This window comes from Anguilla anguilla, chromosome 2 (assembly GCF_013347855.1).
Source record: "Anguilla anguilla isolate fAngAng1 chromosome 2, fAngAng1.pri, whole genome shotgun sequence".
NCBI classification, from domain to species: domain Eukaryota; kingdom Metazoa; phylum Chordata; class Actinopteri; order Anguilliformes; family Anguillidae; genus Anguilla; species Anguilla anguilla.
Window position 1 is genome coordinate 43,305,053 of NC_049202.1, and position 25,407 is coordinate 43,330,459.

General features: G+C 57.3%; 1 protein-coding gene across 1 annotated transcript in view; it reads left to right on the top strand.

Moving 5' to 3' along the window:
* Positions 1 to 25,407, top strand: part of capn15 (calpain 15) — a 49,950-nt gene that overhangs the window by 7,043 nt on the left and 17,500 nt on the right. The window contains exon 2 of the mRNA XM_035398299.1: positions 18,313 to 19,918. Coding sequence (XP_035254190.1) covers positions 18,313 to 19,918 — 1,606 coding nt within the window. The remainder of the gene's footprint in view (positions 1 to 18,312; positions 19,919 to 25,407) is intronic.

Sequence of the window (25,407 nt, forward strand, 5' to 3'; positions counted from 1 at the left end):
CCAGAAACGCAGCTGATTTTCATGACTTTTTCATGATGATGTCGCCTACTTTGTTCCCGAAGTTCCTCACAGAATTAGAATATTGTGATCGGCATTAAAATGAGGGGTTAACTGTTAGGTTTATAATACAAGCTCATGACTGTTGTACATGATCTAGACTTTTTATGTTAAGACGCTATAGTCTTTTTGTTAATTTCAGGCCGTTTTTGAAAACTATAATATTGTCAGTAAATTTACCTGCTTTTTATTCAGTCGCTGTCTATCAATTACTTAAGTGAGCTTTTTAAGTGGCATGCATGATACTTTCCTCTGTTAACGAGATTCAGCCTGCGCCAATATAGATGAAGGGTTACCATGGTTGCGGCAGTTCAAAAAACGTGTGTGACAAGCTGCAAGAGGCAGAACCCGATTTTAGACGGGTTTGCGGGTTCTGCCTCTCGCAGCTATGGTACCGTACTCTGCCTTTGAGCCTGCCCTGCACCGCCTTATGGACCGAACACAAGAAGCAGGAAGTGCCTGAAAGTCTACTATGCCATTTAGGGCAATGGCGTAATTATGCAAGTGTTACAGCAAAATATGTTCAGATTTGTTATTTCTGTGAATACAATATTCTATAAAATTTGCATTATATGGGCAATTCTGTCATCCTTTTCACATAGGCTTACTTTATTGGCCTACGCTATTGCATTGCTATTGCTGAACAAATGAGTGACACCAGGACATTGTATTTTGAATGATATAAATGTAAATTTGTTTGCTGCAGGAGTAGGCTATAATTCAGTGGGATTCGCGTTGTTCTGGCCCTCCATGCACTAGTGCACACAAATTGATTATGTCAATCTGAAAACCAATATAGGGTTTTTTTTTTTTTTCCCTCTCACGTTCTCCAGAAAGGGTCACCAAGCAATACAAGGCTTTATCGAATAAAAGTGAAGAAAAAAAACCCACACCGGAGAAAGAAACTAGGCCAAATGTAATCCCGTGTCAGAGATTTTTTCTGCTTGTCTTTTGGTGGCAGCGTATGTTGTGTGTTGCAGTGAAGAAAAACGGTGTTTGCTCCTGTGTGGCTCTCTCTCCCTCTTTCTCTCACTTTCTCTACTTCTATTCCTCCTCTCCTCTGCCCTCTCCCTTCTCTCTGTCTCCTCACTCTTGCTCCCCCTGGGGAAAGGGTCCGCAGCCGCTTCCCTTGCTCACGGGAAGCGGACAGCCGTCGATTGATCTGCAGCGTTGTGTGGGATAAGCTGTCAGAGGGACGGAGAGGGCCTCATTAAAATGTCCTGCAGGAAGTAGGATGGCACTTTCCGGCGCGGTGGGAAAACGCTGAGCCGCGCAGCCTGCGGACAGGGCCTTGACTGAGACGGAGCGGTGCCCCTGCGTGCTGGTCCCACTGCGAGCGCCGATTATTTCGTATCGGCTGCAAGCCGGTCTTCACGTGTGACGAGGCGTTCCTGTTTGGGATGTGAATGGGCATCGAAACCCCCGGAAGTTTGACTTTCAAAGCGCAGGAGGTTGTTTTGTAGTTAAAGCCAGACACATGCCATTACACTTAAGCCAGGTTTCACCAGATGCTACGCCAGAACCCGTTTGTACAGTTTTGCCTACCAGTGAGCGTGGCCGGACCAGTGCAGCTGTGCTAAGCATCTAGCCAAGTGTTCACCGCTCTCATAGTTGCACTTCTGAGTGGACAGTCAAGTGAATTTATGTTAAAAAAAACAGGCTGTTGAAGCGGCTCTGTGCTCTGCAAAGTGTACAGAGAGAAAACAAATAGACAGAAATAAAAATCAATCACAAGGTACACTACTAGTCTATATCAGCTTTCACAGTACTGAACTGATTTGTTGCCAGACCAACTCATACCTGTAAGACAGTCCAGAATAGAAAAACTGCTGACTCCCTTAGAGAAGCCTGAATGTGCGTGGCTCCCCAACTTAATTCCCTATCTGCATTTACACCATGTGAAGTACTTAATTGGCGTAAATGAATGAAAAACAACGTTACGTCGGGGGCGCCACGTCCATCTCTGTGGAACGGAATCCTGGCCACGCCCGTCTGTGGCTGCTGGTGCAGGGAGGCAATGTCTCGGTTGCCAGGGTGTTTCCGAACCTCGCTCAGGGGAGAGCGACTGGACTGCGAAGCTCAACCGGTGGGCCGGTAGACTGCGAAGTGAAAAGAAGCAACAGCTGGTGACACACTTTGCATGGTTGACTTTTTGGATGCCGGTTAGCGGTGAAGGGGCCTGCGGGGAACGAAGTCTAGGGAGATAAATGGATGCTCAGAAAGAAATGAAACCACATTAAATTCACAGGAAGTAGTCAAATTGGATTCACATAAAAAAGTAGTTTTGTGTGTTCGAAAGCTAGTGCTAATCATATGAACACCACAGTTGGACGAGCGAGCAGACTGGGCGGTGTTTCATGAAGCAGGATTACTGAGTTAGCTGGGTAACTACGCTCTTTTTACTTCAGTCCATGTTCTAGATTTGGTGGGGTTCTGGGTTTGACTCGGTGCAGTTATCCATCTAACTCGGTAATGATACAGGGCCCAGATCAGTTCCATTCCACTCCGTGCTTATAAATATTGTAGTAGGAGTTGTTTTCTTGCGCCATACTCTCGGTTTTACAAATGATTTGTTCTGTGGGCAGGCTTGGCACCGTTTTTATCGTACTTCAGAGCCATCAGGTGAACGCTCTGACAAATAAGTATTTGAAAATGGGTAAATAGGATTTAGTAACTTTGTGCCAAATCACACTATTTTTAAAAGCTTCATAGAGCCAACCACGTTTTCCCTTTGTGCTGCACTTAATCTACAGAGTATCCATTAATCGTTGTACATTGTGGCTGCAGTTATTTTAATCATGCATGTCTATTTTTGTCTTTGCTTTTAAAACACTGTTGCCATGTGTCCAGCTTTCCTCGGGACTCCTGTAAGGTCCTCTATCTGTGTGGACCGGCCCAGGAAGTGCATCTTCAGGGCATCTGTGACCTTTTCACTGTTACATAAACATATTTGTTTTTGTAATGAAAGGAATTTCTGCAGTCAGCCTTTTGGAGTTTTACGAAATCGCTCTCAAACAATATTTAACGGTAAAATGGGATCCTGTCAGGCCTAGTTATGTGGCACATTAAAAGCTATACAAGTGGTTTTCTTCATTAAGTTGCTGTCATACACCTTTTGGTTAAATATTCTTGCTTGCATTTGCTTGGCATCGCTTAAGAGGCCTGGCTAAATACTGATGCACTTTACTTAATTTGATCCGCGCATAGTGAAATTCACTTGTTCTGAAACGCTTTCCTGTTTTGCTGATCTGAGCAATATAAATTCTGGCTGTTATACTTTGTGTAATTTAAGTATGGGTTGGACAGGAGGATGCAATATAACCTGGGAGATGTTGAACTGAATATTTTATGTCGTCTGAAGGTTATTTCTGGTAAACAGTAACAGATTTTTATCTAAAGTTGTCACCCATGTGATAAGGCTTTGTTGTCATTTGCTGAATGGGTCGACTGAAGAGTGTTTTATTTGATTAGTCAGGGTTTGTCTTGTTTCTCAGTTAAGATAAACTGTGCTCTGCCTCCCGGAGTGTTAACATTTTTATATTTTGAGACCTCTTACTGTGCCTAGCCTAAATTCAGGTGCGAGAAAGCAGCAAATTCAATTAGCTGAATCGCCTTTTTCTTTGTACGAGAATAGCGTTTTCTGAATTTCCTAAAGTGAATTGTGCATCTGTCTTTGTGATGTTCGCAAAGTCAGTCAGTTTTGAGGCATAGATCAGGAGTAGGCTCTAAAATATGTAGTCACTGAATATCCCTTTGAGCATAGCCGTGTCAGTCATTAGGAAAGGGGTGTGTCATATCCCAAGCACCGCCTAGATCAGGCTGTCAGTCACAACTGAGCAGCCAAGGAAGGGCGAACCTGGTTAGGCAAACCAGCACCAAGTGACTCTTGAGTTCACTGGCCTAGAATAGGGGGGAAGGTCCGTGGAACAGTGATGACCTGTTCGCTCCACAAAGCTGGTCTGCATGGTGACCAGAGGAAGCCATTACAGAAAAGACCCATCTCAAAATCCCATATGGAGTTTGATAGAAAGTTGAGTGGTCAGATGAGACACAATTTGAGCTTTCTGACCCAAATTCACTGTGTTAGATCTTGCACAGACTGAACACTGGCAGGCCAGTTTTTCTTATAGTGGCCAGGATATTTGTGGCGAATGAGAGTGTATTCCTCATCTGAGCCAATTAACTCTGTAGACCCTCTGGATGGGGAGGGGTGCTTCAGTCCCTCCCCTCAACCCCTCCCCAGTCTGTACCTGCCCCTTACCCTCAGTGTTTTTGCCAATAAAGCCGTTCAGAGTACAACTGCTTGAGGATGGAGAGTGCACTTTAACAGATGAACACAGGCAGTAAGTACTGAACAAACTTTGTTGAAATTGTAGTTCCAGAAATATATCATCATATATGTTCTTTTCCATTGCTGTTTATTGTTTATTTTTTCGACTATTTGTGCTTCTACAGGGTTTTTTAACTGTTACTGTCTGTATTCCAACAGGCATTTGGAATAACCCGCAGTGTGGAGTGTTCATGAATCTTTATTTAGCGCTGGCCGTGTTGGGTGAGGACGCGGTGTAATTGCTGAGGGAGCGAACGCTGGCCCCTTCATTTACTCTGGAGTGTGACGTGGGCTTGTGCTGATATCCCACATTACCATACGATGTCCCAGGGAATTCCGCACTATCATTGACCCGGAGCAGCGCTTCTTTTGATAAATTATGCATGGCACAGGCTTTAACTTAATTTACGCTTTAGAAGTCACATACTTGCCTATCGGTCATATGGATAGCAAAGTAAAGATGGCAGATATTAGCCTTCCCCTCCACATGATTTAACGGCCGGTAGCTCGTTGTTCAGTCGCAGGGGGAGAGAAACGCAGAGGTAGTCTGAGGTAGCGAGGTGTACGGTGTTCTGCACATGCCCAGTAGCTCAGCAGCCAGGCGAGAAACCGTCTCTGGCTCCCTCTCCGGGAGTCTTGGCAGGGAGCGAAATCGTGCGAGAATCGTTTGCCGCCGTCTCTCCTGCCGCCGCGCGACGGCGGGTCGGCCCGGCGACGGGGGGGGGGGCCGCGTAGGAGGGGGCTCAGCGGGAGCTGAGGGTGCGAAAGCGTCCGACTGGACCGGTGACATCACAAAGCGTCCCCAGACGGTTCTCCGCGCGGCCGGGGGACTCCAGCTGAGCCCCTGCGAGTGGGCGCGGGACGCGGGACGCGAGCGGAGCAGAAACGGCGGCGGCGGCGGTTAAAATGGCCACCGCCCGGTCTCCTCTTATCTTATCTTCATTTCCCTCCTAGATTTACTGGCCTGTTATCGGGGCTTGGCTCAAAGCGCTCCGAAGGGACGTTTGGAGGACAGGCTGGGTGTTGACCCGTGCTGTAACTGCGGGGGGGGGGGGAGAGACTGCGGCGGAACCCTCCGGAAACCCCGCCCTCTTCGTTAGTGACTCAGCAGGTGCGCTTCCCGCTCTCTCGGCCCGCATCTTCTGCTCCGCCGCTGCTCCGCCCCGCCGCAACCCTCTCACCTTAAACACGCCCCGACCTGGGCCGCCGTCTCCGCCCCGGACGGGCCCGCCCGTCACACGCGGCCTCATGAAACACTCAGTCCGGCAGCACCTGGAGCCCGGCTTCCTTAATTTCATTTGTTTATTTTTTTGCTGCGAGGGATCGCCTGAGCTGATTGTCCGTGTGTTCATCGACCGACAGCCTGTGAGGCGGGAGGCCGCCCCAGAATCCTCTGCTCGCCGCCGAGCGTTCGCTGAGGTTCGTCCTCAGCTGCCTTCGCGCCGCGGCCGAGGCGTGTGATTGCCGCGAGCCGGTTTATCGGCGCTCATTTGCGCGTAATTTTCGACGAGCCGCCAGCGAAGGCGTTTGCGGGCGGAGGGATGGGGAATCGCTTAAATTAGCCGGCTAACGCGGGAGTTGATTTACCGTTTTGACGTCGGACCGAAAGTGGCGGGGAAAACGCTGAGCGAAACAGCGGCTCGGCGATTCACCGTCTCTGCCCACTTTTTTTTAAAAACGTTTCTGAAGCAAAAGGACCAACCGGGCTCAGAATATGGGTTCCTGTAGCGTGGGTGCAGGCGTTATGGCTGTAATAGTGCGGTGGTGGGTGGGTGGGTGGGTGGGGGGGGGTGGTCTTCACTAAACAAGACGCGGCAAATCAGCCTTCCCACGTTCCCGTGAAGCAGAGCTGATGCTCGAGCGTTGGCTCCATTTGCCACGCGCCGCTCTTCAGTGCTCCCCTTGTGCTTCCTCAAGGGTCCTCCGCTGTCCTCCTTGTGCGGACGTGTGAGGTACAATGAGGGGTAATCGTAATTAAACTCAACAGCCGGGCTATGTCACCGCGTCTTAGCGCTCGATTGTATTATTATTATTTTTTTTTAAAGACGCCGTACACGTCAGTGGCTGCTTCTCCTTGGATAGATGTCGTGTTCGAGAAGCTACCGGAGGCAGCCGCTACTCGGTCGCCCGCTCTCTCTCCCCCGAATCGGCGGCGGGGCCCGCACACGAACGCGGCTGCGGTTGCGGATAATTGGACGTTCCGAAATTAGGGTGGGAATTGGACTTGTATGGCTTCGTGTTTGGTGCCAAATTTACAGAAGAATTATTATTTTTTAATTTAAAGAATCTGTCGGAATGGATAGTCAGCATTTTTTGGAAGAGTGGCGCTTCCGTCGTTACGCATCCCAAGTTTTTTTGTCAGAGGCTGTTTATCTCCCGTGTTTATGAGGAAGCCATACAGATTATATTGTCTTTCATTGCTAGTGTTTAAACTATAGTTCAGACCGGTGGGTATAGTTTAGGCAGGTGCTGTATGAAAATGTTGAGCGTATGAGTCCTTACGGCTTGTGGTTGCCTGTTCCTCCCGGCCCGTGTCATTTCCGGTTTCTCTGTTTTTCTCGCGCGGGAGCGTCTCCTGATCTTCTCCGCCGTTAGAGTGCTGTGTTTGGGCTTGCTGCGGCGCGGCCGGCAATTATCAAGCTGCAAATGTCATGATGACACGCGCGGATTAGGCAGTTTGGCATTTGCGTAATTACCTACAATTGCCTTTCAGAAAAAGCCGCTGATTGCCACGCAAGCGCGACGCGGGCGCTCCAGCCTCCCCTCCGTCCCCCCGCGCCGAGCGCCGCCTCCTCCCGCCGGTCGCTGGCTCCCCCCCGACTCCAGCGCCCAGGCCGCGCGCGTGCTAGCGGGCCCCGCGGCGCTTCTGACTGGACACGGCCCCGCACCCTTTCAGCCCACTGCCTGCTGCTGGGCCTGGAGAGCGCTCGGCCCCCGCTGCTAATTAGCCTGCTATCTTTCTGTCTGGCTGCCCTCTCCCTCTCCCTCTCCCTCTCTCTCTCCCTCTCCCACTCTCTCTCTCTCTCTCCCCCTCTCTCTCTCCCTCTCTCTCTCCCCCTCTCTCCCTCTCTCTCTCTCTCTCCCCCTCTCTGTGTCTCTCAGTCCGGTTGCCATGGCGATCTCTTTTACATTGAGATGTAGGTCACAATGGGAGCAGAACCCTTCCAAGCTAGCCCGGATGCCCGCTTTCAGACACACACACACACATGGAGGCACGGGGGCTCCTGGGTACAGCCGCGGCAGAGCCAGACTCCTCCGGCGGGCCGCCGCGGCGCGGGGAGCGGACCGTCCGCCGGTCTCACCAGCGCGGGCCGCGTTCGCCGTCGCTCGCCCGTAGAGATAAAGAAACGCTGCAGCCCGTCGACGGCCAGAGCGGAACGCTGGGACAGGGCCGTATCGATTTGTAACCGCGAGCGTCCGGCCTGAATTCGCGGAGGCGAAAACGCGCCTGCGGACACGTCGTCGTTTCTCGGCGCGGCGAAACCGCGAGCTCGCAGTTATTCACCAAAGCAGTGAAAGTGTCTTTTTAAAAATGCAGGAGGGCATCTGGCACGAGGAAATAAAGGAAAGCGAGGCCCCAAACGATTCCCTTTCCCCAACGAGAGCCAGGCAGAGTCAGAAGTGCAGGCGAACGGGGGCCACGCTTGGCTGGCACGCCGTTGCCAAGGACACTGACCGGGCTGAAAAAACGGGCCCTGCCGCTGCTTTACGACTGACCTTGGAAGGTGAACGCTAACGCGGGCGGGAGAGGGGAAGGAGGGGCGGGCGAGCGAGGGCCCGAGAGATGGGCCGCGGCGCGGGAGAGAGAGAGGGTTGCCAGCTCGAGTCTGCGCGACTGAATCAATGTTGCATTAAATGTCCCTCCATTAAGGCCTGCTCAAATGGGGCGGGAAGGAGCTGGGCGCGGAGCTTAAAGGGCACGGCCCCCCTCCCCCCCCCCCCCCCCTTCGGGAGTGCCCCGCCCCGTCTGGAGGAGCGAGGAGCGGGCCCGGCCCCGGACTCCGCCTCAACGGCGCCCTCTACGCCCCCCCAAAGAGCAGGAGGCCACTGCGTCCTGTTTCCTGCTTTTAATTGGGCCTCGTGCTCTTTGGGTGCGACCCCCCCCCCCCCCCCCGCCACCCCCCCCCCCATCCTCGTCCTTCATTTCCCCATTCCCAAGGCTATACAGGGCTGGAGCTTGAACTCTCCCCTTCCGTCGGCGTGAAGGATTTATGGCGGCGTTTTCTCAGAAGCGCTGGGATCTTTATTTCTCCGGCGCGCACAGGTCGGTCAGTGGGAGATAAGGCCGCAGTTATCTCCGGGCAGAGCCTCGGAGTGCCTGTTAAGGGCTTTAGTGAACCTTTGAAACAGTTGTTGTGGGCGTGGGCGAGGCAGGCAGAAAGGAAGCTGGCGCTTTGGAGATGGATGTCAACACGGGAGCTAATTCGGCATGAAAGCCGGGGCGGTCGCTCCTCTGCTGTCGCTAACGCGGCTGACGAGGCAAGCCTTGGGAATCCGAAACTTCCGCTCCCCACCCCCCCCATTCCCCCCCCCCCCCCCCCCGACAGCCATTAGCATGTTCCACTTCCCGGCACTGCGGAACAGCGTGCGCGTGCTGCCGTCTCTGCCCCATCGATATCAATGTCCCTGAGTTCCTGTCCCGCGCTGAACTGCGGTGTGACATGGGAGGAGGTGAAGGACGAGGAGGACGCTCTCTCTCCTCCCTGCGTTACCCGGGCCAGAGTGCGCTACCTGCGTCGGATGTGAGGGGCTCTTCAGGCTAAACCCCCCCGAGGCCAGCCGGGGTGACTCGCCCCGCCTCTCTCACAGACCGCTCGGGAGGAGGCCACCGCCGCTGCCAGCGCTTCGCATGTCCTCCTGGACGCGGTAACTCCGGGCGCCCTGCTCTCTGCGGCAGGCCGGCTTTCGGTAAACCAGCCGCCGCCGGTAAAACTGGATTCCGCGAACTCCGGCTTTGTGCTGTTCTGAGTCACGCGTTCCGGCAGGCCCGCGCCGCGTGGCGTCGTGCGGGTAAACCCGGGAACGCGTGAGCGGGTCGCGTCGTTCGATAACAGAGCAGCGCCTCTGTCTGATCGTTCACACACACACTGCTCAGCTCAGCGCAGACGCTGAATGCTTCGGCCCCATTGTTGTCTGGCCGCGCGAGTCAACCTCTCTCCATTTGGAGCCCTGCTCTCATCCAGTGGGCTGTGAGTGGCCTTGTTGTGGGGGGGAAGAGAGGTGGCGCTTTGTTTCCCCCGGGGGCCCGGGGCCGCTCTGCACGCCTTTCGACCGACTCGTTCGCTGAAATTAAGGGGGGAACAAGCGGGCCTGTGTGTCGCTGCCGCTCTCCTCACAATCCCACTGACTGTAATCCGTAGCGTGTAGCGCGTAGCGCATCGCCCCTAGCACAACGGCGGCTTGTTTGGGCTAAGGGTGATGCGCTACAGGGCTTATTATCTCTGCCCTTTCACCTCCGGGCTTAACATGTGTCAATATCGAAACTGTCGCTACGCTAACTTGCGCTACATTTTCGGCGTGACCGGCGCGCTTGTTTAATGTTCTGTCATTCAGGCACGACCTCGTTACGCAAGCATTGATATTCACACGGCTGGCGGCTCGTTTGAGTTATGAGGCGAGTTAAATATTTAACGGTCGGGACGTTCAGACCAAGTGGAAACCGTTAAACTCGAAAGATTCGCACGCATCCGGAGCGCAGAACCAAAGTCTCGCAGCCGGCGAACGCCCTCGAGCCGTTACCAATGAATGGCGAGTCGGACCGTAGAAACGCCTTCGCTGTTTTTACCGGCTTCGCTGTTGGAAAACATTTGGGCAGTGTTGGCTTTCTCTTTCTTCCTTCTCCTGCCTATAGAATCTTAACTGAGGACATTGAATGCACATTTCCTGTCCTTTTTTATCTTGGCTTACCTAGCACTTCGCCTGATGGTTTAACAGACCCCCCCCCTTTTTTTAACGTAAGCGCTGGTGCTAAGCTGAACGCAGAGAGTTACCCTTCCTGCCCCCCCCCCCACGGTCCGCGTCTCTTGTTGGTTTCCGGGGCGACCTGAGGGGGGCGCTCGGATGACGTAAGCGTGGCGTCTGCTCGCTCGCTGTCCGTCAGTCTGGGGAGCGGGCGCCCCGATAATCAGAACCTCGCTCCCGGCGGTCCTTAATCCGGCCCATCATGCGTCCGCCACGCTCCCGCCATCCCGCCATCGCCTCACTAAGCCAGGTGACGCTCTCCCCGAGGGCCCGGCTAACAGGCTTCCCGGAGAGCCGGGCTTTATCCCGCGCTTTAGCGGCCCGCGGGCGGGGGCAAAGGTCGCCGCTGCTTCATTAAGAGCGCCCGGGAGGCCCCCAGGGTGGCGGGAGGGAGCCGTCGTCCGTCACGGTCTGTGGGCGTCGACCCGCTCGTCTGCGTTTCCTTGACTCCGGTCGTCCGGCACGCCGCTTTGGGCCGACTCTCCAGGGGCCCGGGCGAATCGGGCGAGTCGAGGTTCTGGAAGGACGCCGCCGCTCCTGCCGGGACGCGTGCGGTAACGTGACGAGGGGCCGTGACAGCCGCTTCACGCTGAACCGAGCGTCCGGCCATCAGCAGCTCGTCTTCGCCGATAGGAGCCGTCTGTACGCCCCGCAGAACGAATGGGGGGGGAGAAAAAGGGTTGAGACAAGCGTTTGGGAGACATATCAGACCAGACAGGTGTTCCGCGCTCCCATCTGACAATCCCACCCCCCGCCCAGCGCCCCAGCCCCCACACCCTTCCCAGTCCCCCCCACACTACCAGCGTACATGCTGGGTATTTCTCCCCTCATACGTCCATCAAACTACAATTCATCCACTGAAGCTGTGGCATCTCCTAGGAGCTTTTTTTTGTGGTTTCCCGGTTCACGTCTGATCTGCCGTGTGACCGCATGGCACAGAAGACCAGGCTGCTATCAGTGAGGCTCGATGAGCAGAGGTCCTTTTGGAGAATTCGGCGCACAGCGAGGTTTCTCCTGTTGCATTGTTATTCAGGGGTTTTCTCTGCGTCCCCGGAAGGCTCATTTAAACACGGAGTTTGTTGTGCGTGATCGGATGTGAGGCCTACAAGGTTTTTTTTTTTTCTAAAGTATAATTTCATGGTACGGTGCACAGGAGAGTTCTCTTGACAGCTCGGAATATATATTCCACTGCCATGAGGTATTCCGCTGCGGCTTTGTTCCTGAACATGGACGGGAGGTCCGTCCCCGTACGTGCAGGTAGCCCTCGGAGAGAGACTCGTCTTACCTTCAGGCTGCCGTCGACTGCTGCAGCTTTTAAGCCGGCTGGAAAGCGGAGAGTTCCGGAAATCGACGTGCAGAGAGCGTAGCCGGCGTTAGCGCTCTTTCAATGAAGCGGGGAGTCGGCGTGTTTCCTGCCCGCCCACGCGCTCGGGCGGCTAACGAGGACCGTCTCCCCGCCTCCCCAGCGCAGGCTCGGGTCCGTGACCCCGCCAGAGCCTTCTACCCGGGGGCGGGGGGGGGGGGGGGGAGGTATCGCCCGGGGGAAGGGCGGGAGGATGCCGTCATGCCCGGGACATCGCCCCCCCGCGTTCATCTTTACGGCGCTAACGGGCTGTGTTAAGAGAGCCTGAACGTGTGTTGAGTTTCCCTGGCACACCGTGGGGAGCACTGCCCGGGTCACTCCCTCTTTTTTTTCTGCTGATATGTGGTTATCCGGGGACGAAATATACAGCTGATTTATCCGCCCGTTCCAAAAACCTGAAGGGAGTTTGGGAAAATGACTATTCCGGGGATATTACCTTCGCCGTGTTTTCGTAGAGAGCGGCTCTGTGTGTAATATTTCGATCAGATTTAATGGCAGGGATCCCAAAAGCCCTTCACATTAAGTTCCAGCTTCTTTATCACACCCCTCCCCCCCCCACCCCCCCCCCACTCTATTATATTTAAGCCTGTAGCTCTCCGCGCTTTTTGTCAAAATCGTAATAACGTTGGCTGTCCCTCATTCTCCAATAAACAAGGGCTCCTCTGCTGGATAATGGCGGCCGGTGAAGCGGTCTGGGATAAGCCCCTTGAGGACGGCGGCGAGCCTGGAGACGCGCGCTCGAAGCGGGCGGGGATTACGCCGCCACCGCCGCCGCCGCCGCGCTCAGCTCCGTGATGGCGGCTTTAGAGCCCAATCTCCCGAGCTCTCGCTCGCGCTGAAATTGCCTGCTCCCGCCCCGCTCGCTTCCCGACAACAGGCGACTCTTTTGGCGTGCGTCTGAGGTGCGGGCAAGTCACTAGACAAAAATTTGGAATGAGCCGGTCGAGTGGACACGGCGTTGTTGTTTTAAAACGTGTCACTAGTTTATCTAAAGTGCAACACCTTTAAATTTTATTTATTTATTTATTTATTTATTTATTTAAATAAATTTGGCACCTAACATGGAGCTGAACATGTCCAATGTCCTCCGTAATTTGGAATATCCAGTTAACTTCGTCGGCACGTTCCTGCATGAAGTGAAGACATCTGCAGTTCTTTCGAAAGGCGTGGTGTCACTAAGCAACCGGCCTGCTTCTTTTCCACACCGTAGGCCATGCTGGCGTAGAGTGGAGTCTAAGGAAGACCTTTTTGACATGCAGCCCACGGGCTCCCAATCGACCAGAGGGGACCCCTGGAGAGCGATGAAATACAGACCCCTAACCAACTGGACCCTCTCGTGCCCTGTGCGACGCAACCGGCAATTATGCGCTGCCTCATAGAGCCACCGGCCACAGGTGCCACTGGCACGGTCCGGATTCGAGACCACGAGGCTCATCCGTACTAGTATGTGGTGCCTTAACCAAATGAGCCACCCAGCAGTACCACCTTTACATTTCACTTTAGCATTACGTTGTTCTTACATTGTTCCTTTTATGTGTATGAAAGTGAAGCCTGGGATGAACCAGGTTTGCACAGTAGCAGCTCCCTCCTGCACTGCTTGGATCAATGGTGCTGAAGCAGGGAACATTAAATTCCAGCTGCTGGTAGATCATGTGACCTCGATTATAAGGTCCTTGGGTGGTGTGGGAGGAGGGGGGCTTCTGTCTCTGTTCTTGAATAATTTTTTAATGTTAAAAAAATGTTTTATCCCTCAGAAAAGTAGCTGAAGTAGATCTTACAAGGTAGATGTACGTGTGTTTGGCTAACAAAGCATTAATCCTGGGTGTTTATTTAACTTTGTTTTCTTATGTTGCGGTTGCAGTTATGCGGTTATGTTGGAGAGTGTTTTCCATTTGGAATGTGGTGGCGGCTGTGTTGTTCTGAGCATGCTCAGACATGGGTAGCGGTGTCCTCGTGTGCCCCAGTCTCTCTTTGCCCTTGCCTCTGGTCCTGGTCCCTGGTGCCAGCTTTCCTACACGCCCTCCTCCCTTGCCCTGACCCCTCCCTCGCCGCACTCACTGCATTATTAATGAGCAGGGCGGGGCCCGAGAGCGCTGCTCGAAGCCCCCTCCGGAGACTGACACCTGCTTTCATCACGGGCTCTCCAGTAAGTGTCCTAATGGCCGGCCCTGAGTGCAGCTTAAAAGCCGGCGAGCTTAATGGAGGCCCGCCTTGTCTGAGGAAGTGGCGCTATTTCTGAGCAACAGGAGACTCTGCGCGCCGCGGCGTTCTTACTGAAGGCGTCCCAGAGTCCTCCTGGTAACTTTGCCCCTTTTACACTCTCAACCAGTTTCAGCAGTCGCCAGTACGGAAGTCACACGCTTGTGCTAGTTACATTACATTACATTACAGGCATTTAGCAGACGCTCTTATCCAGAGCGACTTACACAACTTTTACATAGCATTTTACATTGTATCCATTTATACAGCTGGATATATACTGAAGCAATGCAGGTTAAGTACCTTGCTCAAGGGTACAACGGCAGTGTCCTTACCCGGGAATCGAACCTGCGACCTTTCGGTTACAAGCCCAGTTCCTTACCCACTGTGCTACACTCCGTCCGTAGTTAAGTATGCAGGGGGCAGAGTGATGTCACTTCCACAGCTGGAGTGACCGCTCTAGTGGCAGCCGCTCTGAACATGCGTGTTAAGGCGCTTGGGAAACGGTGCCGCTCGCTGGGTGCGTACAGTAGCTGTGTGAGTGCGCGTGTCTGTGTGTGGGTGTGTGGGTGTGTATGTGTGTATGTGTGTATGTGTGTATGTGTGTGTGTGTGTATGTGTGTGTGTGTGTGTGTGTGTGTATGTGTGTGTGTGTGTGTGTGTGTGTGTGTGTGTGTGTGTGTGTGTGTGTGTGCCCACCTCAGCCCCGTGGGGGGGCAGCCTTGACCGCGGTCCCCCAGCGGCCCACCGGCGGCCTCACTCTGCGGTGAAGTCGGGTGAACCTCAAACCGCAGATGGCGACGCCCTGATCAGCCCCCCCCCCGGGGGTCGATATCGCCCCGGCTCTGCTTGAGCGGTCCGTGCCGCCGCGCGGCGCGTCTCTGTTATGGAGGCGGCCCCGCCACGCGTGTCTGAGTGAATCACTCACGGCGCGCTGTGTGTGTTTCTCAGCGTGAGCGGGCCCTCACACGCGTGTGGACGCGCACGGACGCGGAGCGCGCTCCTCTGCCTCGCCTCGGCCGGGAGCCGGAGGAGGGGCTCGCGCCCAGAAGAGTATCGGCGTCGCAGCGGGGCTATTTCGGGAAGCCGTTGTGAACACGTACCTATTATCTCATAAATAAGTCAGTGGTAAGGGAGGGGGGGGGGGGTCGCATGCACAATGCTGGCGTTCATAATGACTCCTGACGCAAAGCCGGCCGTGACGCCGCACCCTGACGCCGCGCCTGGGGCCGGATACGTGGCGGAGCGGGACCGGCGGTAAACACGCCGTGCTCTTATCGGTCCCGGGCCGGGCCCCCCGCCGCACGGCGTTTGGAAGCGTCCTCTGGGGCCGGGAGCCTTACCGGGCTCTCACTGGCAGGCGCTCGCGCGGCGGCCTGAGAGGACTTAATGGAGCTGCGCTAAGTGCGGTTAGCGGCCCCGGTGTGTTAGCGGCCCCACTGTGCCCAGAGTGGGCCGGGCCCCGCAGAGCCCGGCAGGTGCAGCGCGGGCCCCGTCTGAGCCCCGGCGGGTCTGAGCCGCCGACCGCGGCTCCGCTCGCTCTCGCTCTGTAATCCGCCGACCCCTTCCAGCCCAGGGCACGGCGAACACAGCTGGCGACGCTGCAGTGCATTGTGGGTACCACTGGCTTTTGAGATGGATATGAAACGTGATGGCCTGTGAGGGGGTGATCTTATTGCTGACGCCGCTGTTTATGTTTTTCAAGAAGGCGTATGCGCTTCACGTGCAGCGTGGAGGGATGTAGGCCGCGTTGGTGCCGAATGTTCACTGCACAAAATGGAGCATGGGTTTTACTGCTATAACAACCTGGCCTCCTTCGTGCTCGAGAATACAAGCACGGCGTGTCTGAGAGTATGCAAGTTGAGCCTAACCTAGCAGAATTGGCTCTCAGTTGAAGATTAATCAGGGATATATTATGGCCACGGTTAAAAAAAAGTCTGATTTTAATAATTGAGCAGGGCTCTATTGTTCCGTGTCTTCTCGTTGTCGTGGCGGCCTTGGCCGCTGTTTTGTTGTGCGCTCATTATTTGATGGCTGGGCTGGGCCCGCATTCATCCTTTCAGTGGTTTACTGCCGTGCCCCCCCCCCCCCCCCGGCGAAATTCTGAAGAGTGACCGCAGTTTACGTAGCAGCTGGCTCCCAGCTCCATTACGACCCTGCCAGCACCAGAAGCGAAACAGGGGGACATTTCAGTGTCAGGACTCGCCAGCTCGCCAGAGTGCGTTTTCAACGAGCGCGGAAGCTCGCGGTACGGGGGTCCGGCTCGGGCTCGAACGCGCCAGCGCCGACGGGGTCGTCCGTTCTGTTTCCCTTTACCCTCCCGCGAAGGGGTCGGAACGAGAAAAGGGGGTCAGACCTCACACGGTTGGTACGAACACTGAAAAGCGGTCACGAGGGCAGGGAGGTGGGGCCGCTCTGCGTGTTGTAAAATGGCGTCTGCCCTCGGACACGTGGCTGGATGACGAGCGTGGCTGTTAGCGGCTCGCCCCGGCGCTGGCCTGGGGGTAACGGGAGTGTGGGGGTCCGTAGCGCGAGGCCAGCTGGCAGCCCCGGGTTCGGCCCTGGCGCAGAGCGCTGATCCGGATTGTTCCGTCTCCCCTCTTTGGATCGCTGTTGCCAGCGGTGGGCCTGGCGGACGGGGGCGGGGGGGGTAATTTGGAGAGGCAGAGCCGCGTCGGGCACGCGGCCGTCTCCGAGGACGTAACGCAGGCAGGCGCCGCGGGGCCGGAGTGACAGGGGAGCGGCGCGTTCAGCGCATTGTGCGAAATGGCGTCCAGTCTCTCACTCGCCGCTTGGTGTCATCACGCTGGCTTTCAGCACCTCCTCAGTGTGTGTGTGTGTGTGTGTGTGTTTGTGCTTGCGTGTGTATGTTTGTGCTTGCCTGCATGCGTGTTTGTGTTTGTTTGTGCTTGCGTGTGTATGTTTGTGCTTGCCTGCATGCGTGTTTGTGTTTGTTTGTGCTTGCGTGTGTATGTTTGTGCTTGCCTGCATGCGTGTTTGTGTTTGTTTGTGCTTGCGTGTGTATGTTTGTGCTTGCCTGCGTGCGTGTTTGTGTTTGTTTGTGTTTGCGTGTGTGTTTGTGCTTGCCTGCGTGCGTGTTTGCGTTTGTTTGTGCTTGTGTGTGTATGTTTGTGCTTGCCTGCGTGCATGTTTGTGTTTGTTTGTGCTTGCGTGTGTATGTTTGTGCTTGCCTGCGTGCGTGTTTGTGTTTGTTTGTGCTTGCGTGTGTATGTTTGTGCTTGCCTGCGTGCGTGTTTGTGTTTGTTTGTGCTTGCGTGTGTATGTTTGTGCTTGCCTGCGTGCGTGTTTGTGTTTGTTTGTGCTTGCGTGTGTATGTTTGTGCTTGCCTGCGTGCGTGCGTGTTTGTTTGTGCTTGTGTGTATGTTTGTGCTTTAATTTCTGTGTTTGTGCTTGTGTATGTTTGCGTTCAGTGTGTCAACGTGTACTTTTTTGCGTTCGTGTGGTCGTGTTTGTGCTTACATGTGTGTGTTTGTGTGTCTGTGTGTGCGTGTGTTTGCGTGCGCGTGTGTTTAATTAGCGTGCTGGCTTTATATAGCAGCTCGCGTCTTCCCGGAGGAGTCATGGGCTGTCGCTGTGGAAACCTCCAGCCTGAGCTCACCCCTCCCGCAGAGCGTCTGAGCGGCCCCTGGGCCGGCCTGGGCACATAACACCCAGAGCAGCAGCAGCGCCCAGCTCCCCGCCGTGACAGCAGACGCGTCTCTTTATTTCACCCCCGCCGCCGCGGCGGTGTCCCGACACCGCTAGGCCATGACAAGCGCGATGTGCGCGTGCCAGAGCGTCGCCGCGCCTCCCGAAACAGCGACACGCGGTATCGATCTCACTGATAATGAAACTCGAGCGGCGCGCCTTCCTTGGCGAGGCGCGGATAGTCTGGCTCCGGCGGTAGACGAGGAGGCCTCTCTGTTCGCGGTCGCGAGAACTCGCTCCCGGTCGTTCGCACGGTCTCTCTCTCCGGTTCTCCTTCACGGGGCTTCATGTGTCGATGGATTTTCCTGCTCCCTGAGGTGGGCAGTTTATTTCAAGTGTAGTGTTGCTAATCTGTTTTTCTCCCTGTCTCCCACCTTCTCTCCCACCTTTTTTCCCGCCTTTTTGTGTCCCACCCTGTCTGCCTCCCTTGTATGCCCGTCCCTTTCTCTCCCTCTCTCTCTCTCTCTCTCTCTCTCGCTCTCTCTCTCTCTCTCTCTCCCCCTCTCTCTCTCCCCCCCTCTCCCTCTCCCTCTCTCTCTCTCTCTCTCCCTCTCCCTCTCCCTCTCCCTCTCTCTCTCTCTCTCTCCCTCTCTCTCCCTCTCTCTCTCTCTCTCTCTCTCTCGCTCTCTCTCTCTCTCTCTCTCCCCCTCTCTCTCTCTCTCTTCCTCTCTCTCTCTCTCTCTCTCCCCTGCAGTCACTCTCACTCCCCAGGCTCCATGGCGGCGGCAGCGCGGGGCGGGGAGTGGTCGTGCGGCCGCTGCACCTTCCTGAACGCCGGCGCCGCCCCGCGCTGCTCCATCTGCGAGGCGCCGCGGCAGAAGCCCGACCTCAACCAGATCCTGCGCCTGAGCAGCACGGAGGAGCGCCGCTGGGCCTGCCCCCGCTGCACCGCCGGCAACCAGCAGGGGGCGGGCGCCTGCTCCGTCTGCGGCTTCGGCCCCTCCCCCGGCACGCCGGCCGCCAACGGGCTCCTCCTCCTCCCCCCGCCGCCGCCGCCGCCGCCGCCGGCGGCCCCCGAGCCGCCCGCGCCCCCCGCCGCGCCCCCCGTCCCCTCGGCCGCCTCCCTGGCCGTGCTCCTGGAGCCGCGCGGCCAGCAGCCCCCCCGGGAGGACCCGCGGAGGGCGGAGAGCAACGGGGACGCCTGCGCCCCGGACCCGCAGTCGGGCTGGGCCTGCCCGCGCTGCACCCTCCACAACACCCCCGTGGCCCTGTCCTGCTCCGCCTGCGGGGGGCCCCGTAAGCTCTCGCTGCCCAAGATCCCCCCCGAGGCCCTGGTGGTGCCGGAGGTGCGGACGCCCGTGGCGGGGTTCCCCGTCCACTCCGCCGCCGGCGCCGCCCCTCTCCTGATCGACCTGACGGAGGATTCGCCCCCTCCCCCTTCGGAACCCCCGGAGCCCCCCCGCGCCTCCTCCCAGCCCCCGGCCTCCCCCTTCGGGCCCCTCTCCTCCCTGCAGAACAACCCGGTGCCCCGCAGCCGGCGGGAGGTCCCCCCGCCGGGACGGCCCCCCAACCCCGCCCCCAGCCCCACCTCCCCGTCCACGGCGGGCGGCCCCGCCCCCTGCCCCCCGCGGCCCCCCAAGCCCAAGCACCCCCAGCCGCAGCCGCAGGAGCCCTTCCCCAACAAGCGGCTGAGCGTCCTGGAGGAGGAGGAGCCGCCCCGCCCCCTGCCGCTGACCCCGCCCCCCTCCTGGAAGTGCCCCGGCTGCTCCCTGCCGGCGCTGGGCGGAGCCTCCAAGTGCGAGTCGTGCCGCTCGTCCCGCGGCGACCTCATCGACCTGGTGGGGGAGTCGGTGCGCTTCACCCCGTCCGGCCCGTCCAGCCCGGACTTCAGCACCTGGTCCTGCTCCAAGTGCACCCTGCGCAACCCCACGGGGGCGCCCAAGTGCAGCGCCTGCGGCTGCTCCAAGCTGCACGGCTTCCAGGAGCAGCAGCCGTCCCGCTGCTCGCAGTGCGCCGCCGTGCCCGGCTGCTGCTCCTGCCCCTGCTACGCCGTCAAGGAGCGGGCCCGCAAGCAGGCCCGGGTCTTCCCCTCGCCCTCCGGCCCGGGGGTGTGCCTCCCGGGGGCCCTCCCGGGGCTCCCGGAGAAGGCCGGCCAGTGGGCGTGCCCCGCCTGCACCCTGCTGAACGACGTGAAGGCCAAGCACTGCGCGGCCTGCCACACGCCCCAGCACTACCTGGCCCTGCGCAAGGTGGCCAAGCCGCTCAAGCGGCGCGAGAGCGTGCACGTGGAGGCCCGCCGCCGCACCGACGAGGGCGAGGCCAAGGAGCTGTGGGAGAACATCGTCAGCTTCTGCCGGGAGGTGGGTCCCCACTCCGCGCCCTCCCCCAACCTGCCCCGACCCGCCCCGACTTGCCCCGCGCCCTCCCCCGACCCACCCATCCTCCTCTCTCTGTGATTGGCCACGGTATTTTCCTCAGACGGCTGCCCTTAAACCGGGGGAACGGCTGAGGTGTGTTCAGGTTCAGAGGGGAATGTTCGTGGCGAACCAAACATGTTTTCTTTGAACAGTTCAATTTGAACGGCTTTTTACGAACAGTCCAAATTGTTTGCGTTAAACATAAACGGACATGGCGACAAGAGTGTTTGTACTCACAGCTGCTTCTGTCATCATCGATGATAAAAAAATTGCTAGCTAGCAAACAATAATAGCATCGGCTAGCGTTAGCAATAACATTATTGAAAAAACTGATCATCTTCAATTGAAATACCCAACTGGGAACATTTCACCTCAGTCCAGCGTCCGTTTTTGTTTGCCGCAAACTTTACCTTTTCAGACCATTCGCTTATGTTTGCAAACGTTCGCGGCGAACACAAAGCTAACGGAAAAAAAAGTTTGAAATAGTTTGCGAACGTTGGCCTTGTTGGCTGAACTTGAACGCGCCTCAGGACAGTCGTTCTCTCCGCGACGCCGTCCCCTGCTTCCCCGAAAGCGCCGAGCCTGCCTCCGGGGGGGCGTAGCGCGGGCCGCTAACAGGCGCGCTGTAGGAACCGGTCCCAGCTCCCGGCACTCTCTGTATTTATGAGATCCCCCCCGTCTCCTTCTCTTGTTCCACTCGGGGTTGGCTGTCCTTTCCCTGATATATGCTTGTTTTACAGGAGCGTGGGGGGGGGGGGGGGGTGGGGGCGGGCTGAATAAGGCTGTGTTCCGCCTGTAATCGGCGGAGCATTAGCCTCGTTATTTGTCCTGTCTCTGGGTGATGTGCGAGCGGCGGTCGCGGGGGCGGGCCGAATTGCTCATTACGGGGGCCCCCCTCTTTTCGGGGCGCTGATTTGTGTAAAGCGTGTCGCTCGGAGGGGCCAGCTTGCTGATTCGATTATCCGGAGAACCTGGAATCACTTTTTGTTTTGGGTCGGGAAGCGGGTTTGCGCTACGTGCGAAATGAAGCCGGGGGGGGGTGTGGGTGCGCTTGACCGAGTCTGAGTCCCGAAAATGCACCGCCGCTCCCCCCGAGCCGGGTGGTCTGACCCGGGTGGTCTCACCAGGGGGTGTCGGGGGCAGTGGGGGGGACGGGGGGGTGCTCCCGAACGAAAACGGTGGCGTCTGAAGTTCATCCACGTCCCCTTCAGACGCCGCGCGGGGATTAGCCTGGGAAACGGGCGAAACGAGCCGAACGGATCTACAGGAGGAGGGTGCCAGAGAAATTACCAGGCTATGGCGGGGGAAGGGGAGCCGCCGAGCTGGGAGGGGGGCGACGAGAACAAACGGGCTGGCCAGGGTGGCGGTGTGGCGGTGGCAGGGCTTTTAATAGCCGCGGTTTCTGGGTCTCTGGGTAACGGGCCGCCGCGCCGGGAGACGCCGGTGGGGGTTTTCTTTTTTGTTTTTGCACGCCGCTAATGATTTGATTTATAAAGCGGCGGCGGGCGAGAGCTGGCTCGGCCGTGCCCCCGCTGATCGCAACGGCTGTTTATCCGCTAATGAGAGCGCGGACCCCGGCTCTGCCTCCCCGCCGGCGGCCGTGGCGGGGGTAGGGGGGCGGGGGCGGGGGGTGGAGGACGCCGAGCGCGGGAGTCGTCGTGAGAGACCGTTTGTCCTGAAATATGGCTGCCCTCACTCGTATAGGACATACTTCTGCAGAGGCTGCCAGTCCCCCTGTACCTCTGCTTTACAGACGGCCACATTTGCATTCACATCGATGCTAATATCTGCACGTCCAGATCAGCAAAGTGCAGAGATTAGGCGCAGAGTAGAGGCCATTCCAGCTTATCGGCCTCATTACATTACAGGCACTTAGTGGAGGCTTGTATCCAGGGCGACTTACGCTCTTTTTGCATAGTATCCATTTATGCAGCCGGATGTTCGCTGAAGCAATGCGGGTTAAGTACCTTGCTCAAGGGTACAGCGGCAGCGTCCTACTTGGGAATTGAACCTTGAGATTCAACCTGCGATTAGGTTAGAAGCCAGTTCCCTAGCCGCTGTGCTTCCCCCCCGCCGCCGCCGTATCTGAACGGTAGGCAGCGGGGGGGGGGGGGGGGGAGGGGATTTGCTGCGTATCCGGTGATTAGGCAGCGAGCGGAGCCGGGCCCTGGCTCCGCCCCCTCGCCGCTGGCACAGACGGCGCGGAGGTGGCAGGTCGCCGCGCCTCGGCGGATCAGGAGACGGGCGCCGCGGCTCCGGTGTCGCGCCGGGGATCGGGTGCAAACGGGGCGAGAGGCGAGGCTAAGCGCTCCAAAGCGCGCCGGGCTCCGGTTCACCCCCCCCCCCCCCCCCTTCCTCCTCCCCTCCCCCCGCCACCCAGAGCCTCAGCCCACCCACCCCAGGCTCCCGATTGGCCCCGATCACGCACGGCCGACGGAACGCGCTCTGGTGAAAGCTCCTGATGTGCATTCGCCTCCGGGACGGGAACGCCGGTCATCAAAGGCTTTTCATTGCGGGGATCGCAGAGCCGGATCACAGGCTCCCCAGAGAACGCTCATTACGGAACGAGGGCGGGGGCGTGTCCTTTTATTTGCTCTTCAAAGGGAGCGGATGTTGAAGGTTTCCTTTTTTCTATTTTTCCCTCATATTCTGATTTATCAACTGCGCCCGGCGAGTTTATTACCGTAACGACGGTGGTCCCTTTCAAGAAACAATGGATTTTCATTAACTGGCATTAATGTGAATATGGGAGAATTAATTAAGCCCTGTTACTGAAGGGAAAAATGCAATTACAGTATAATAATTACCGCCTGACGGCTGAGCGGAGACGTTGGGCTGAACGATGGTCCTCTGCTTTTAAGCTCGCCCGCTCGTTCGGGCCCGAAGGCCGGGGGGGGGGGGTGGGATCCCGCGCTCGGGGTGGACGGGGGGGGGGGGGGGTGGCAGGGGGCGGGGCTGTTACGGCGCTGGCGCGGCCCGTAGCGGAGGGGCGTGCCAGCCTCCCCTCCCCCCCGTTGGCGGCAGCCGGGGGAGTTCCCTAATGAGCGCAGAGCTAATGAGACGCCGGGGCCGCGCCGTGCCGCGGCGGAGCCTGACTGAGTCAGCGGGAGGCCTGCGTCTCCGCCAGCTGCACCGCCGCCTCCCTCCCTCCCGCGCGCGCTCGCTGGGAGAGGGGGCGGGGCTGAGAGTCACAGAGAGCCCCGCGGGTCTGAGCCGATCACATCACACACAGGGAAACAGCAAAATATACACACACAAACAAGTACCCACACAAACAAGTACCCACACACACATGCACACACATACACACGCACATACACACACGCACGCATACACTTGTACACACATACGCACACAAATACATATAAATATATACGCGCACTCCCTTTTTTCTTTGTGCACCTGTTGGACTCCGGCATCTCTGCTTGCGGCTTTATTTGCCTTTTTCCAAGGGTAAGACGCTGTCCTTGGCGGGGGAAATGAGCAGATTCCGTACTTCCTCTCTGAGGAAACATGAACCAGCCCATCATATCGTGTGCCCTCCCCAGCGTCCGCCTCCGCAGCCTGGCCGCTGTCTGTGCCTCACACACACACACACACACACACACACACACACACAAAGGGAGAGAAAAAAAGATCCGCTCGGAGGGAGGGGCTGAGAGCTCTTTTATGTGCCATCAGGGTGTGTTGTCTCCACATTTAGATTATTGGTTTGTGTGTTTTTTTTTTTTGTCCTCCATAATGGTGGTGCTCATTACCGCCTGCCCGCCCGCCATCATGTGCATTTTTGATGTCGGTGCGGTCCTGACCTGCTTGGTTTTTTGGGCGGTTATCAGAGGTCTTCTCTTGCTGAAAGCAGCCCAACCCCCCCCCCCCACCACCCCCCACCGTGGTCCTTCTGTGATTTATGTGTCAGACAGACAATCACAGTCAGACCCTTTGCGCTGTGGGATTTCCCCTGATGCATCCTTAAACGTCACCCCCCGGCTTTGTTTTTGGTGCTGATTACGTTTTTATGCTAGGCGGCAGCTTGTGGTTTTTGATGGGAAAAGCAGTGTGGCACGCTATTGGTTGGTTATCACATCTCAGCAAAATCACTTTTTTTTGATTGGGTGAGCTGTTGAAACCCGTAGCGACGCGGCGCGCGTTCGCGGTCTCTCGGCGGTCGGGGTCTCTCGATGCCCCCGGGGCCCGGCCCCGCCCCTCTGACCCGCCGGGCGGCAGACCGCAGTGTCCTTGGGACGGCGGCGTCCCGCGGCTGCGCGCGGCCGGGACCGCGGCTGCGGCTCGACCCGAGAGGAGCCCGTTAGCCTCGCGCGGCCGGGCAGCGGAGCGCTGCAGTTTTACGAGCAGACATTAACCCTCCCACAAAGTTTACGGCGCGTGCAAGGGCAGCATCCTCTTTACAGCACCGCTCCTCAGGCCTGCTCCTGAGGCCTGCTCCAACTCTGCTGCCTTCACCCAGCATTGCGCCGTTCCTTTCCCTTAGCACTCCAATCTGTGCGTGTGTGTGTGTGTGTGTGTGCGTGTGCGTCCGTGTGTGTGTGTGTGTGTGTCCGCGTGTGCGTGTGTGCGTGCGTGTGTGTGCGCGCATGTGTGTGCGTGTGCGTGCGTGTGTGTGTGCGTGTGTGTGTGTCTGTGCGTGTGCGTCTGTGTGTGGGTGTGTGTGTGTGTGAATGTGTGCATGTGCGCGCGTGTGTGTTTTCATGCGTGCACGCGGGTGAGTGTGTGTGTGTGTGTGTGTGTGTGCATGTCTGTGTGTGTGTGTGTGTGTGTGTGTTTGTTTGTGTGTGTTAATGTGTGTATGTGTGAATGTGTGTGTGTGTGTGTAAAACTTCTGAATGGGCTGTGGGATCTCTTGCCAGACCGTAATGTGCTGTATTCAGCATTATGGATATTGGAGGACTGCTCCTTTCTCCATGCGATAATCATTCAATAATTGCACCCGGTCAATTCAGTTTATTTTCCCTGGCCCCAGTCAGAAGATCAATAGTGTGATTATGGGGCTGTGGCGACCGTGATTCACTCCCGCTTGCCGAGCGGCGGATCCTGGCGAATCCCGGCAGCGTGCCGCAGCGGTCACTTACTCGTCAGCCCCGCAGCCCCGAGCGGGCCGGCCGCCAGCCGCGCACGGAGGCGCCGCCGTGCCGGAGTTTTAGCACGGTCTGTCCCGCTGGAGCCACGCAGCCGCCCGGCTCGTAAGAACGCCGGCGTGCCGCCGAGGGGCTCATTCAGCCAGCGCGTCGCAGCGGCAGGCGAGGCTAACCGTTAGCGTGTGTCTGCGTCGTGGAGAAACGTCTGCGGCAGCGGAGCTCCCTCGTTTTTGGCTCTAGTTTGACGTCAGCCTTTCGGGGACGGGCAGGCGCGGGTTCCAGGGCTCCTGGGACGAGTGGGGGAAGCTAACGGGCCTTAATCCAGGCGGTATAACGGAG